The 12663-nt window shown below is 42.9% G+C and overlaps 1 protein-coding gene across 3 annotated transcripts in view; it reads right to left on the bottom strand.

Annotated features, from left to right (window-relative positions):
• Positions 1–9221, bottom strand: part of kmt2a (lysine (K)-specific methyltransferase 2A) — a 38600-nt gene extending 29379 nt beyond the window's left edge. For all 3 annotated transcript variants that reach the window (XM_006795470.3, XM_035909808.2, XM_035909807.2), the window contains exons 1-2: positions 8927–9221; positions 63–135 (exon numbers count right to left, since the gene is read on the bottom strand). In XM_006795470.3, coding sequence (XP_006795533.2) covers positions 63–135; positions 8927–9172 — 319 coding nt within the window. In that variant the 5' untranslated portion in view covers positions 9173–9221. The remainder of the gene's footprint in view (positions 1–62; positions 136–8926) is intronic.
• Positions 9222–12663: the final 3442 nt, after the last annotated feature.

Below are 12663 nucleotides of genomic sequence, written 5' to 3'. Positions count from 1 at the left end.
AGGTAGAGTCATCTCAAACTGACTATAAAGTCCCTGATAGCCAAGACAGATTAAAATTTTACCTGAGGAAGTTGTTGAAGGGCTCTGTACTCGCTTCTGTTCAACAACCGGTCCAAATCCTTCAAATGCTTCTTCCTACAACACAAGAAAGGGAAAAAGATGAGTCGCCTGTAATCACACCATTTTGTAATGCTAAAATACAGGAACAGACCATATTTAGAGCATTAATCATAGTACATAACAGTGAGATGGCCTAGATGTGCAACACTTGAGTCATTATTGAATAATAATAATGGATTGCATTTATACAGCGCTTTTCGGGACCCCTCACTCTCACGTTCATACACTGGTGAAGGCAAGCTACAGTTGTAGCCACAGCTGCCCTGGGGCAGACTGACAGAGGCGAGGCTGCCATATCGCGCCATCGGCCCCTCTGGCCATCACCAGTAGGCGGTAGGTGAAGTGTCTTGCCCAAGGACACAACGACCGAGACTGTCCGAGCCGGGGCTCGAACCGGCAACCTTCTGATTACAAGATGAACACACAACTCTTGAGTGTGTTCGATCGCCTGAAGACAGACTACTCCAGCTTACTCTGGTGCTCTCATATTTTTCTGGTTTTTGGAATAGCATTCCTAACGTTTGAGAAGACTCAAACCACCACAGACGTCTAAATCTTACTGGGTGACTAACACATAGCACTGTACTCCTGCTCCTTGAGTTACAGCACTTACACAGGCAGACAGAGCAAAGAGGCACAAAAGACAATGAGGCCTGAAGTGCAGAGCAAATACACATTAGTGGCATCTTTTCAACAAGAGGAGCAAAAATGTAAAGTGTGGCTTTAAGGCTGAGCCAGAGCAGTCTGAGCTTTGGATTCACTTAGATACATCTGTGCCTTTAGCCGAATTCAGACACTGAATCATGGTCACATGTTAAAAAATATATCAGTTTAGGCAATTTTAGCATGAAACTTTGATGTTTCACCATAAAATATTTCATCCACGGTTAATAACTGCCAAATGATGTGACTTTAATTACTCAGTAATATTGAATTAATTTCAATATTTTGGGAAATTATGTAAGCTCCACTCTGGCATAGTAAATGTATCCTTACTCTCATGTCTCAATGTACCCTTGAGAAGTGCAACAGAAAAGAAAAAAATCCCTCAGTGATGATTAGCATCTTTGGGCTCCTCTGTGTGCTACTACTTCTTACAATCAATGTGCTTAAGAGTGGAGGTGAGTGTGTCATATCGTCATGTTTATTTATAGCAGCACGTGGGGATGCAGTAAAGGTCTCGCTGGCCCAGTTTGTAGAGCAGCTGCGATCTAAGTGTAAGTGCAAAATTACATGCAAACTGCTTTGCACCATTTAAGAGTTACACACGCTGCATGTGGCTGAGACGCACGACAAACTGTAGGATCTAATTAGAAAGCATAAGAAGCATTAATGTGTGCTCAAATGCCAGTTTTCAGCTGTTCCACATATAAACAAACAACAATAACAGACAGTCAATACCGCTGTTTTTCCTGGCCTGCAGTATTTATCTAAGCATCCCACTCTGCTCATGGTGCATTCAAGCTTCTTTTTTCCTCCCCTTTTTTATGCTTCGCTCTTTTTGTATTTCACCCTCTTCTCACAGTAATTGTAGCATCCTCCTCTCTGAGCAAGCTGGTGCTCTGGGTTGGTGTTTGTTGCAGAGCGGAGCGGGGGGCGGGGGGAGTACCGATGGACAGCACTGAGTCGCTGTGATAATGTGAGCAGTCAATGACATTACAGCGTACTTTGCCAGAGGCAAGTGCGTAGAGCAGGCTGCACAGACGCATGTACCTGCACTCACTCACTCCCTCACTCACTCACTCACTCACTCACTCACTCACTCACACACACACGCACACACACACACACCCTTGTGATCATGTACTAATTCTGTCAGCCACACATACACAGTTTGGTGGGCGGGGTGGGGGGTGGGGGATAGCACACCCCCCTGCATGAGCTGCACATCAAGATGTAAACAAGCAGAACACAGGAGTGAAAATGGGGGGAGGGGAGCAAAGACAAGGCAAACCAGCATGCTCGACGAGCTAAAGGAGGAGGGTTGTGGGAGGAGGGAGAGGAGGAGAGAAAAGAGACAAGGAAGCAGCATCTTGACCACATGCACCATCAACAACGGAGGGAGCGCACCGCATTCTTGGGAGCAGTGAGGATGAAAGGGGATGAGGTTTTGAACATGCTCGTGCAGAAGCTTCCTAAACCCAATCTAAACATGCCTCCCACACACAAGACAAGACTCCCCTTTCCTCCCCCCGCCTCTCTTAATCTTGCTTGCTCTCTGCCCTGCTTCCAAACGCACATTCAGTCAGTCACTCACTCATTGCTAGCTCACGCGCTCGCTCCCACTGACTGACAAGCACTGAGCAGCAGCGCGTGGAACACGCAGCTCACCATGAGCTCAATAGCAGTGCATGCACAGGGAGGTAACTTCAAGAAGTAAACAAACACCGTAGTATACTACTGAGGTGAAGTGTTTTGTACTACGTTGTCGTGCGACGTGCAAGTGATGAAAGGGGTTACTGGAAAGACCAGAGTTTGTCTTTTTTGTTGTTGTTTTTTTCCCCCTTCCACTTTATCTCTTAAGCTGAAGAGCACCCTTCATCTTTGCTCGCTTTTGCCGTCGCTCTCACCGTGTGAAATCCTGAGCAGTTCTACTTCCCTGCTGGTCTGTCATTTTTCATCTTACTGATCAATGCATACATGAGTTAAATGATATAAATTACTTAAAGCTGGAGAAAGGGAAACCAATCTGATTCTTGACAGAAGCATCATTAATTTTTTCAGGACATGCAAGGGACTGTCCCTGACAGGTGTGAAACAGATGGGAATTGGGTTGGAGGTTTATTTCTCTGTATCACTCTGACAGAGCTTTTGCACTTTGACAACGCTAATGGGACTTTCACCGCCTTATAAGACAGCATTTAGGAGAAATCAAACTGACTACAGATGACGGGCTGCAGATGATGGATCTGTTTCTAAGGCAGGGTAGAAACCCAGCTTTGATCTACAAAACGCATTCCTTGCTAAACAGGTGGGTTTCCAAACGGCATCTCTCTGGTTTTTTTGGATAGGTTTCTTGAATTCCAGATTTAGCAAAACAAGAGCAATTCTAACCACCTACTGTATGTTAGCTCTTGTTAACCAAAGTTACACTTTTAGGCTGGCGGAACAGCAAAAGCAGACAAAATAATAGAAGCAGAATATGTATAGAAAAAAGTAAAAAAAATCTTACTGTGATTTGTCAGCATGTCCCCTAATGATCTACTGAGTTTACTTTACAATGAATATTTAAATTCAGTGGAGAAAGTAAGGAAGAGGTGTACAACGCTTCATAAAGAAGGCTGGGAGGTGCTGAGAAGGGTTCATTTCCCACCTGAAACTAGAATCTGCAGCAAACCTTTGCAAGCTTTAACCACGGCCACAACTTTTCCCTTTTATTGTTTGTCTCACCTTTTTCAAGTGAATTACCAGTATGACTAGATATCACATCTAAACCCCTACCCAGCACCAATAGTGGTCGTGCATGATTTGCAGTAAAAACAAATCATGTTGTTTTTTTTGTTTTTTTTAAATCTCATGCTGAGCTTCAGGGCAGCCCCTCAGTTCACTCTCTTCCTGAAAGAAGCTTTTTTTAAGATAATCTCTCTTTCAAGCAAATTTCTTCTACCTGGCTCTGCATCATAAACAGAAGAGCTGGAGGAGTCTGCTGCGCCTGAGATGACTATATTAAGGGTATCCCCCTATCTATATCAAACAGAGCCAAGAGTAGAAAAAAAGTGAGTGAAAGTGAGTATTTGAGTCAGAGGGATTATTTGCACATGTGCTGAAATCCTTACTTTTACCATGTTTAATATGAGCATCCGCCACTGTTGCAATATATATGGCAGAAAATAAAATAAGCCCATTTTTAAGTTAAACTTCTCTCGCTCATACTAAAAACACTTTAGTTCACAGCTGATATTTCTGCTTTAAAACGTGCCAGTCATTTAATGAGCACGGTTGACCGTAATGTTAAATATACCTGATGGGCAGTAAAAAAGTTTACAACAAGCAAACAACTGCTGTCACAAGTGATGATTCACAAGTCAGTAACAAACACATTAGCATACTCTGCAGCTACCCAAACACCTACCACATCAAGATCTTACCGGAAAACCTAACCACTACTCATATAATCAGTCGCAGTTTCATGACAGCTTATGACTTTTATGTGTTTTTCTATGTTTATGAAAGGTGCTGCTATCCCAGGATCTTAATTTTCACTGATTTCTGCATGTAAGGCTGAACCTCCATCCACATTAGCAGCAACATGGAGAAGCACATAGTTTTATGTTAATGTGATATGTGTTATGTGATATTCTTATAATAGAGACTATTTTGATGCATTTACCTGGCAGTTACATACAAGTGTATTAAATGCAATAAGCTAAAGAAGCAGTTGGACAAACTCTAATTACTAGAACAAGGATTTAAGCCGGAAGCCAATGCCAGACACAGCTGCAGTGTGGAAAGTGCCTCAGTCAAAGGAGCTACCTTATTGATCCTCGCCTTACCCTGACTGCAAAAAACATTAAATTAAATTTTTAAAAAAATCACATACACTATATGTGTGGAAATATCATCAAATTTACATAAGCTCCATTTAAACTCAGAAGTTACCCACTTTCAGACATCTGAACAAGTGATGTGGAGCAAAAGAAGGGCAGGAAAGGGATGTCACATAGATTTATAGGTTTTCCAGGGTTATTCTGATGCTAATAGACACTCTATAGGAAGTCATTCTTCCCCGGTAGTCTAGAAAAAAAAAACATTTTGTTGACTCATTCCTGGAAGCTTTCCTTTAGATTTACGGCACAGACACCATGCTCTGCTCCAGAAATGCAAACTGGCAATGAGCTCATAACCCTATATGTCTGTGATGACATATCTGTTCAAGAAGGTCTCAGCAGGGAAAGCAGTGGCACTGCTCTGTGACCCTCCCTGTCAGCACTGAGCAAAAGGTGGGCATTTGTTTTTTCAAGTGTCCAAACACTAAGTGCAACTGCTTCACATTTGTTCAACAGCGTGCAGACCAAAACAAACACACTCCCGTGTTGGGGTACCTTCTCTTTCCACACCTCACATGTGAGGAAACGAGGAAACTGTCAGTGGACAAAGGCAAGCAGACTGATTGCTTGGGGAGGGGGGGGCAGAGTGTTGTTCTCTACACAAACACACACAAACATAGTAACACTTGCACAGGCTGGCACACAAACACACATTCCCTCTGAACCATCTAAGGAGGCAGCTTGAATTAAAGTTTTAATCAAAATAAAGACAAAGCAGACACGCCTACTCCTGATTGCAATGAGGGACATAAAGTCTGAGGGACACCCCTACCACCACACACACACAAGCGCACGCACACGCACAAAGAGTAAGAAAGACGACACAATTGCCGCCTTTCTCCCAGTCAGGCAACTCCAAAAGCAGAGGTGAAAGCTCCTTGCCGCCCGCTGTAGCTGAATAAAGCCGTGGATGGGAGGGGTGGGAGGGTCTGTAACTAATTCTCCACCCAGCGTTATCCCATTGGGAGGTGGGTGGGGAGGGTTGCCCTGCACCCTTTGATATCCCTGCCTGCACTCTTTCAGCCGCCGCACTTTGTGAGGGCTGGAATAAAAGCAGACACAAAGCTCTTGCTCCAATCCACACGATGTCTCGGGGATGGGTAAGAAGGGTCCAGGAGGAGGGGTGTGTGTATGGGTGGCGGTGGGCGGGGGTCTTCTATTTAAATAGGCCAAACACCTGCTGGACCCAAGCGCCTTCCGCTCAAACACACCATTTCTTTCAAACCAGTGAGGCAAAGAGACATTTAGGTTGATACATCTATTGAGCTGTAGTTTTGTATGAATGATTAAACATTGGTAATTACATGAGAGTAAAGTGGAGGCAGCAGAAGGCAAGATGTAATGGACCAAGAACGAAAAAGGAAAAATTATGTTAAAAAAAAAAAAAAAAAGTCTGATTCAGGGGAACAGCATGACTTGGGTTAAGGCTGTATGGGTTTTAAAGTCACTTTTAGAAACAAAGATCAATGTTGACTACATTAGATTATTAAAAAAAAAAAAAAGAACCAACAATTTGGCCGGATCAAGAAGCTGAATTCCCAGCAGACATACAAAAGCTAATAAATGCCTTAATTTGGACAGCAACAGCCAACAAGCACCCTTTTGAGCCACCCCAATAGGCTTAGTAATCCATTCCAAAGTGGCAGCTGTCAGAAGAAAAGTTCCTCTGCCTCTCAGACAGGGTGGTGTGTGTCTGAAGTGGATTTGGGTTTTTCTGCCTGGATGAAGGAAGGAGGGGCAGGAGAGTGTCCGGCTGGCGCTCTGTTCAGGGTCGCCCTGTGCACTCAGCAGGCTGCAGTGAGCCTGAACAATCCTGCCCAGATCTGGCCAGACAAGCACTACACTGATTCTCAATGAAATCACCATACTGTGTCCACAACTTCCATAGGATTCAGGTTCCAGGGGGAATTAATGATCCAGTCTGTCTCCACACATCCTAAACTAATGCTATAAACTGATACACAGAGCAGGAGGAACTGTTAATAAGTAAAACCATTTCTTAATAATATGATGCTCTTGGGTAAGGCCCAAAATAGCATGCTTTCTTATCAGTTGGACAAAAATGGGAGAACTCTTTGCCTTAACCATTTCTGGACAACCTATGCTTACAAGGACAGTCACACCCCAAAAAATCACTATGCTGTGTCAGAAATCTTCATACAACTCAAGCTGCCCTAGGGTTTTACAGACAAATCTCTCTACACATACATTATCAGTGCTCCAAAGTAAAAACGGGAGGGAGCGAAAAAGCTTAAAAAGCCATTTAAACACAAAATTAGTCAGTAAAGTTAGTATTTCCATGGGCCATGTAACACTGATTTAGTACAAATGCACTCCAAAAGTAAATAAAGCAGTTTAGAGGATTTAATGGTCCAATCATGGTCCGAACTTCCAGCTCCATATATTATTTCAGTTAAAAAAATTAATTAAACTTTCTCTTAAAATTTAAATAAACTATTATTAACTACTTTTCAATACTCCACAACCCCCTGCAGCTACATAATAATAAAATGTATTATATTGTCCAAACGGAGATTCCAAATGTCAAATGTGAGAACAAAATTTCTTTTTTAAACTACAGTTAAACGTCTCAGGAGCAAACATGCACATACTGCTGTGCTTTAGTAAAAAACAAACAACAAATAAGTAGTGGTCCATGTTGAGACTGGATGGTGGTAAACATCCTCACACGGTGTACTCCCACTGCAATGAACGCATGCTGCACATCATGAAGAAGGAAGATGGTAGTTCGCTAAGGCGAACACACCCCCACATCACAAGGTCCGTCAAGAAGGGGCTCGTTGTTATTGTAGCCAGCCCTGCATGCGCACTGTCACCAGCCACTGCTCTGATAAAACACGGCGAATTCACACACTAAACCTTATACACATATACACTCAATAACGGCCAAACGCCGTGTAGCTGTGTATCAGGCGTCATCTCAGAACATTATAAACCCGATATTATTTTGGTACTAGCTACGCACTGACTGTGCAGAGAAGGGGAAAACATGTCCACCTCCCATTTTCCTATGCATCAGCAATAGCCCCGATGGCTAGCGCGACGTAGTGCGTAGCATGGTAGCTTCCCTAGCTTAAAACTAAACAGCAATAGATCTGATTTCGTTTGGAGCATGAGCTCAGCCAAGTTTAGCTCCGATGCTTTAACCCGCTACGTAGCAATATGCTAATCGGGGGGGAACGCAGCAACCTCCCGGGCAAAACTGCAACTTTATAACGCCGCTCACAGAGAGGAGGAGAAGAATGGTGGTGTAGTTTTAGCTGTAAGATGTAGACAGCTAACGTGCGAGCTAACCGAGCAGCTACGTTGGGAGGTTGACACCTCACTCCCAACAGCCAGTCCTCGGAGCAAATACGAAGCTATTTAGCTGGCAAAGATAACCCTATAGAGAGCTGGGGCAAAGGTAAAGGGAATAAGGAGTAGCCGTTCTCGCTGGAGACAGACGCTAAGTTCGCGTTAGCTAGTTAGAAACCACAATTGTGTACTCTCACCTCCTTCAAGTTGACATGTCTTGTTTTCAAACACATAACACGCTATCATGAAGCTACGGTGCTGTTACACCACAGGGACGCCACCATTTATTAAAAACGTGTTTAAATGCTGGTTAGTTGCAGTGGGTTAACATTAAAGCTAATATGTTAACGGTAACTTTTACCGTGTTAGTGTTTATGATTTTGAAAGCAGGCATGAAGGCTTCATACCAGGCTAATAACAACTTGCTAACTAGTAATCCCACCTTAGTTACGCCATATACATTGGTCACCAAATAAACTAGTATCGCTGTTGTTTGTTACGTGTACTGTATGTTGTAATAGCGTTGTAACACCGAGGTTTCTTCTGGCCGAGCTAGCGTTAGCACTGGTTCACCCAAAACTGAGTGGATGTAGCCCGTCCTTACACTCCTGCACTGAGGAGCAGAAAACTTTCTTTCCAGTAGAGCTGTGGAGACTAGATATCTATAAAATAATTTGGCGTTTTTTCTTGCTTCTAACTAAAGTTAACGCTGTAACGGGTTACTGTGGAGTTTAAGGCCACATAACCAACTCAAAGTTAACTGAGCATCTTGGCAATGACAAGTTTGCTCAGAGCCACACTAAGCGTCAGGGAGACGGAAAGATGGTCAACGTTTGGGTACAGTAACCGTTAGCTCCCTGCCTCACATGTAACCAGCAGTCCTCCGCGTGAACTCTGGCCCCGCAGCTGTCTTACCGATGCTCCCGGGTCATCCCCGTCCTTACCTCCGTGCTGCTAGAGTCGCTCGATTCCCCCAAAACATCCCGAAATTTCTGCAGGTTGCTCCCGATAACCGAAGAGACCTGTAGTGCAGCATCAAACCCGGGTCCGAGCCCAGCTGCATTAGGGTGGGCTCCCGAGACACTCCGCAAAGAGGCAGTAACCCTGATTCGGCCCGCTCTCCTCCCGGTACCGGAGTTGCTGCTCCCTCCGGGCCGAGCAGGGAACCGCCACCGACAGCTGTGCGCCATTTTACACTCTCTGCCTGTCTGCCCTGCGATCGGAGATACCTCAGTGGGCGGAACCCTTACCGAGCACTCCACATAAACAACCTCTACCAAGCGCAGCGTTCTCACTGGCCGAGAACATCGCTATGCATGTTGCGGGGCGGAACTGAAGAAACCCCGACAATGCATTTTCTCAGCGGCCCTATTGACTCTGCACGGCTGATTCCAAATCAGGTTCAGGGGCTTTGCCCGGGAAGGAGGTGCGTTTGAATCACCGAGGAGGAATAGACTGATATCTTACAACATGTGTTGTTTCTTATACCAGATAAACAAGATAAAGCGATAAGTGCGTTTTTTTCCTTCTTTTTTGAGCTGCAGCCAAACCCAGAGATAACAAGATAAGATACTCACTGTAAACAATCTTGGTCACAGTGCGTGTGACTTGAAGCAGGAGACTAGCATGCCACAACATAATGAAGCTATTCGCTTCCATCAAAAGTGCATGCTTAAAGAAAAGAGAAAAACGTACATAATGAAAAAAAACCCACTAAAAATACTTGGCACATTTGGTCCATGAAAGCAAGTAGGCTACTTGTGTGCAAGTAGGGTATACTGGGTATACTGACCCAGGCAAGATTACCCTCTAGAAAAAGGTTAGATTTTTACACGTAGTTTTAAAGGGATGGACATGGTGAGAAATAATACTCCGTTAGGCTGTGGCATTTAAACAATGCTCAGGTACTAATCAGCCCAAATTTAGGAAGAAATATCCCCCACACCTACACCACCAGTAGCAGCCTGAACGATTGATACAAGCCAGGACGGATCCATGCTTTTATGTTGTTTATTCCAAATTCTGAACCTGCCATCCAAATGTCACAGCAGAAATCTAGACTCACCAGCCCAGGCAATGTTTTCTAACTTTCTGTTGTTCAATTCTGGTGAGCCTATGCAAACTAACCTCAGTTCACTGTTCTTAGCTGACAGGTGCAGCACTCAGTGTGGTCTTCTGCTGATGCTCTTCTCCATACCTTAGTTGCAACTAGTGGCTATTTAAGTTACTGTTGCCTTCCTTTCAGCTTGAAGCAGTCTGGCTATTCTCCCCTGACCTTTCTCATCAACATATTTTCACCCACAAGAAATGCCACTCACTAGATATTTTCTCTTTTTCAGACATTCTCTGTAAACTCTAGAGATGGTTGTGTGGGAGAATCCCAATAGATCAGCAGTTTCTGAAATACTTAGCTCAGGCTGTCTGGCTCCAACAGTCAAGTTCAAAGTAGAGCCAGACTGGTATATCGGTATTAGCATTTTTAATGCCCCCAAAAATTAAAATCGTAAGGAAGAGATGGGAGAAACACCCTTCAATCATGTTGTGAGTGTTGAGGTTTCAGTCTGTTCACCAGCGGGCACTTGGCAACTTCCCTGTTGGTAATACGTACATGGAACACCAGGAACACAACCAGCCAGCACATAATCAAGAAATCCATGACTTGTGACAATAAAACAAGATCATTTTCAAACAGCGTGGTTATGTTATCTCTGTAAGGACTAAATAACTACACATAAGTGATAGGGATATCTGTTTATGTTTAATGTGTAACACCTTTTTTAAAACACCTAGTATTGGTCTTAAAATCAGTCTAGATCAAAGGGACGTGTAAATCACTTTTGTTCTCCATTCAGATGCTCGGTTTGAACTTGAGCAGGTCATCTTGGTCATATCTACATGGCTAAATTTACCTCATTTACTTTAATTCTATCTTTTACCCCTCTGTTCAACACTTTGGCCGACACTTGATGTCTTTTAAATGTGCTATACAAATACAGCTGACTTGACTAAATTCATTGATTTACTGCCATTTGGTTGGCTGATGAGATATTTCCCTTAATTTGCAGTTGACCAGGTGTAATTAATAAAGTGGCCATTGAGTGTAAGGTTTAATTGCACTTCTAGTCCCTGTCCAAGTAAAGAAGACATCATTTCATGTGTTCCTATAACCTGACAGTGCCTCACAATGTGTATTACTGTTCTCAAAGTAAATGTCGTCATTTGTCACGAATTAAATCTGTCACATGAGAAAGAGAACGTAATTTCGTACATAACTTAGATTAGTTTATTTCTTAATCATAATGTACATTGAAAATAAACATTTTATAATCACAAATAAAACAAAAAAAATGTGTTTTAATTCAAATCATGTAATCGGGTGGTAGATATTCAATACAGAAATCAGAGCATGCCAACAAATACATAATCACCTCCTTACACGTTACCATCTCGCACACAATTGAATTAAAACCATTTAATTCAAATACAACCCAAGAGCATGTTACCTCCTTCTGTTCTTTCCCCTATATTCTACTGCCCAGCTTCACATATTCCTCAAAGAAATAAACTCAATCATGTATGTTAAGAGTATGAAACAGATCAGCTGACATGTACTGCAAGGCTCTTGGTTTTAGGCACCGTGTCTATTGTTCAACTGTTTGCCTGCACGTTTTCACACGAAGCTTGTACACAACACAAGTCCTGTGTTTTAAATGCAAGATCAGGATGCTTCGGTTAAAATATCATGAAGGTTAATTCAGAGGGTGACAGTGACAGTTATGTTGTACACAGCCATTCAAAGTTATTAAACCCCATATCTCTGCCCTTAAATCTCAAGAAAAGTGAACACCACTGATGGCCAGTGTGCCACAGATGGGAAAGCGAAGCACTTTTGCAGTTTGGAGCAGCTCCGGTGAACTGAAGGTGCAGAAAAGAATGTGAAATTATCTCATTCTTGTTTGAACTCTTTCACCCCATAAAGATGACATTTCACAACCTGCCCAGTACCCTTAATGATAAGTTTTGACAGCTCAGTATATATCAATTACAACGACCATTGCACATGCAGTGCACCCTCGTTAACTTCTAATGCAAACTAGGGCTGCCACAAACGATTATTTCGATAGTCGACTAGTCACCGATTATTTTTGCGATTAGTCGACTAATCAGATCATGCATCCATTGGACGTAAAACTACAGCTTATTACACCAGCATGCATCTGCTCTCACATAATCATTAGCTTACAGCTTGAAGTGTTTAAAGTATGTTCTAATTGAAAATAAAGACAAGATGAAAGTTTATTAAGCTTTTAATGAAATTTGCAGATTGTCTCGGTGGGGTTTAATAAACTCAGCCATCTGCTCTTTGCTCCCTAAAATATAACAGGACACTGGAATAAATTCTCCACCATCTCACTGTTTAATCAGTTTTCTGTTTGATGTTTATTCAGCTGTGTGAAAACTAGAACTACTCAGGAACAAATAAAACACTGAAAAAAGACAAATACCATTTTTAAGTAATCTAAGTGACTTATATATCATGTTTAACCTGAGTAGCGAAAGACTGCGGGGGTCTGACAACAATGTGCCGGAAGTTCGGTGTTCTCGCCGGCTCGAGTGAGCCTTGACCACCCGGTCAGCTATCAAGCTGGTGGGTAACAGATGTGTCCGAAAACATTGGAGC

The sequence above is a fragment of the Neolamprologus brichardi genome, chromosome 14 (genome assembly GCF_056152115.1).
Source record: "Neolamprologus brichardi isolate AB-2024 chromosome 14, ASM5615211v1, whole genome shotgun sequence".
Lineage (NCBI taxonomy): Eukaryota > Metazoa > Chordata > Actinopteri > Cichliformes > Cichlidae > Neolamprologus > Neolamprologus brichardi.
The sequence above is the reverse complement of the archived record's forward strand: the minus strand, read 5'-3'. Positions and strand labels throughout refer to the sequence as shown.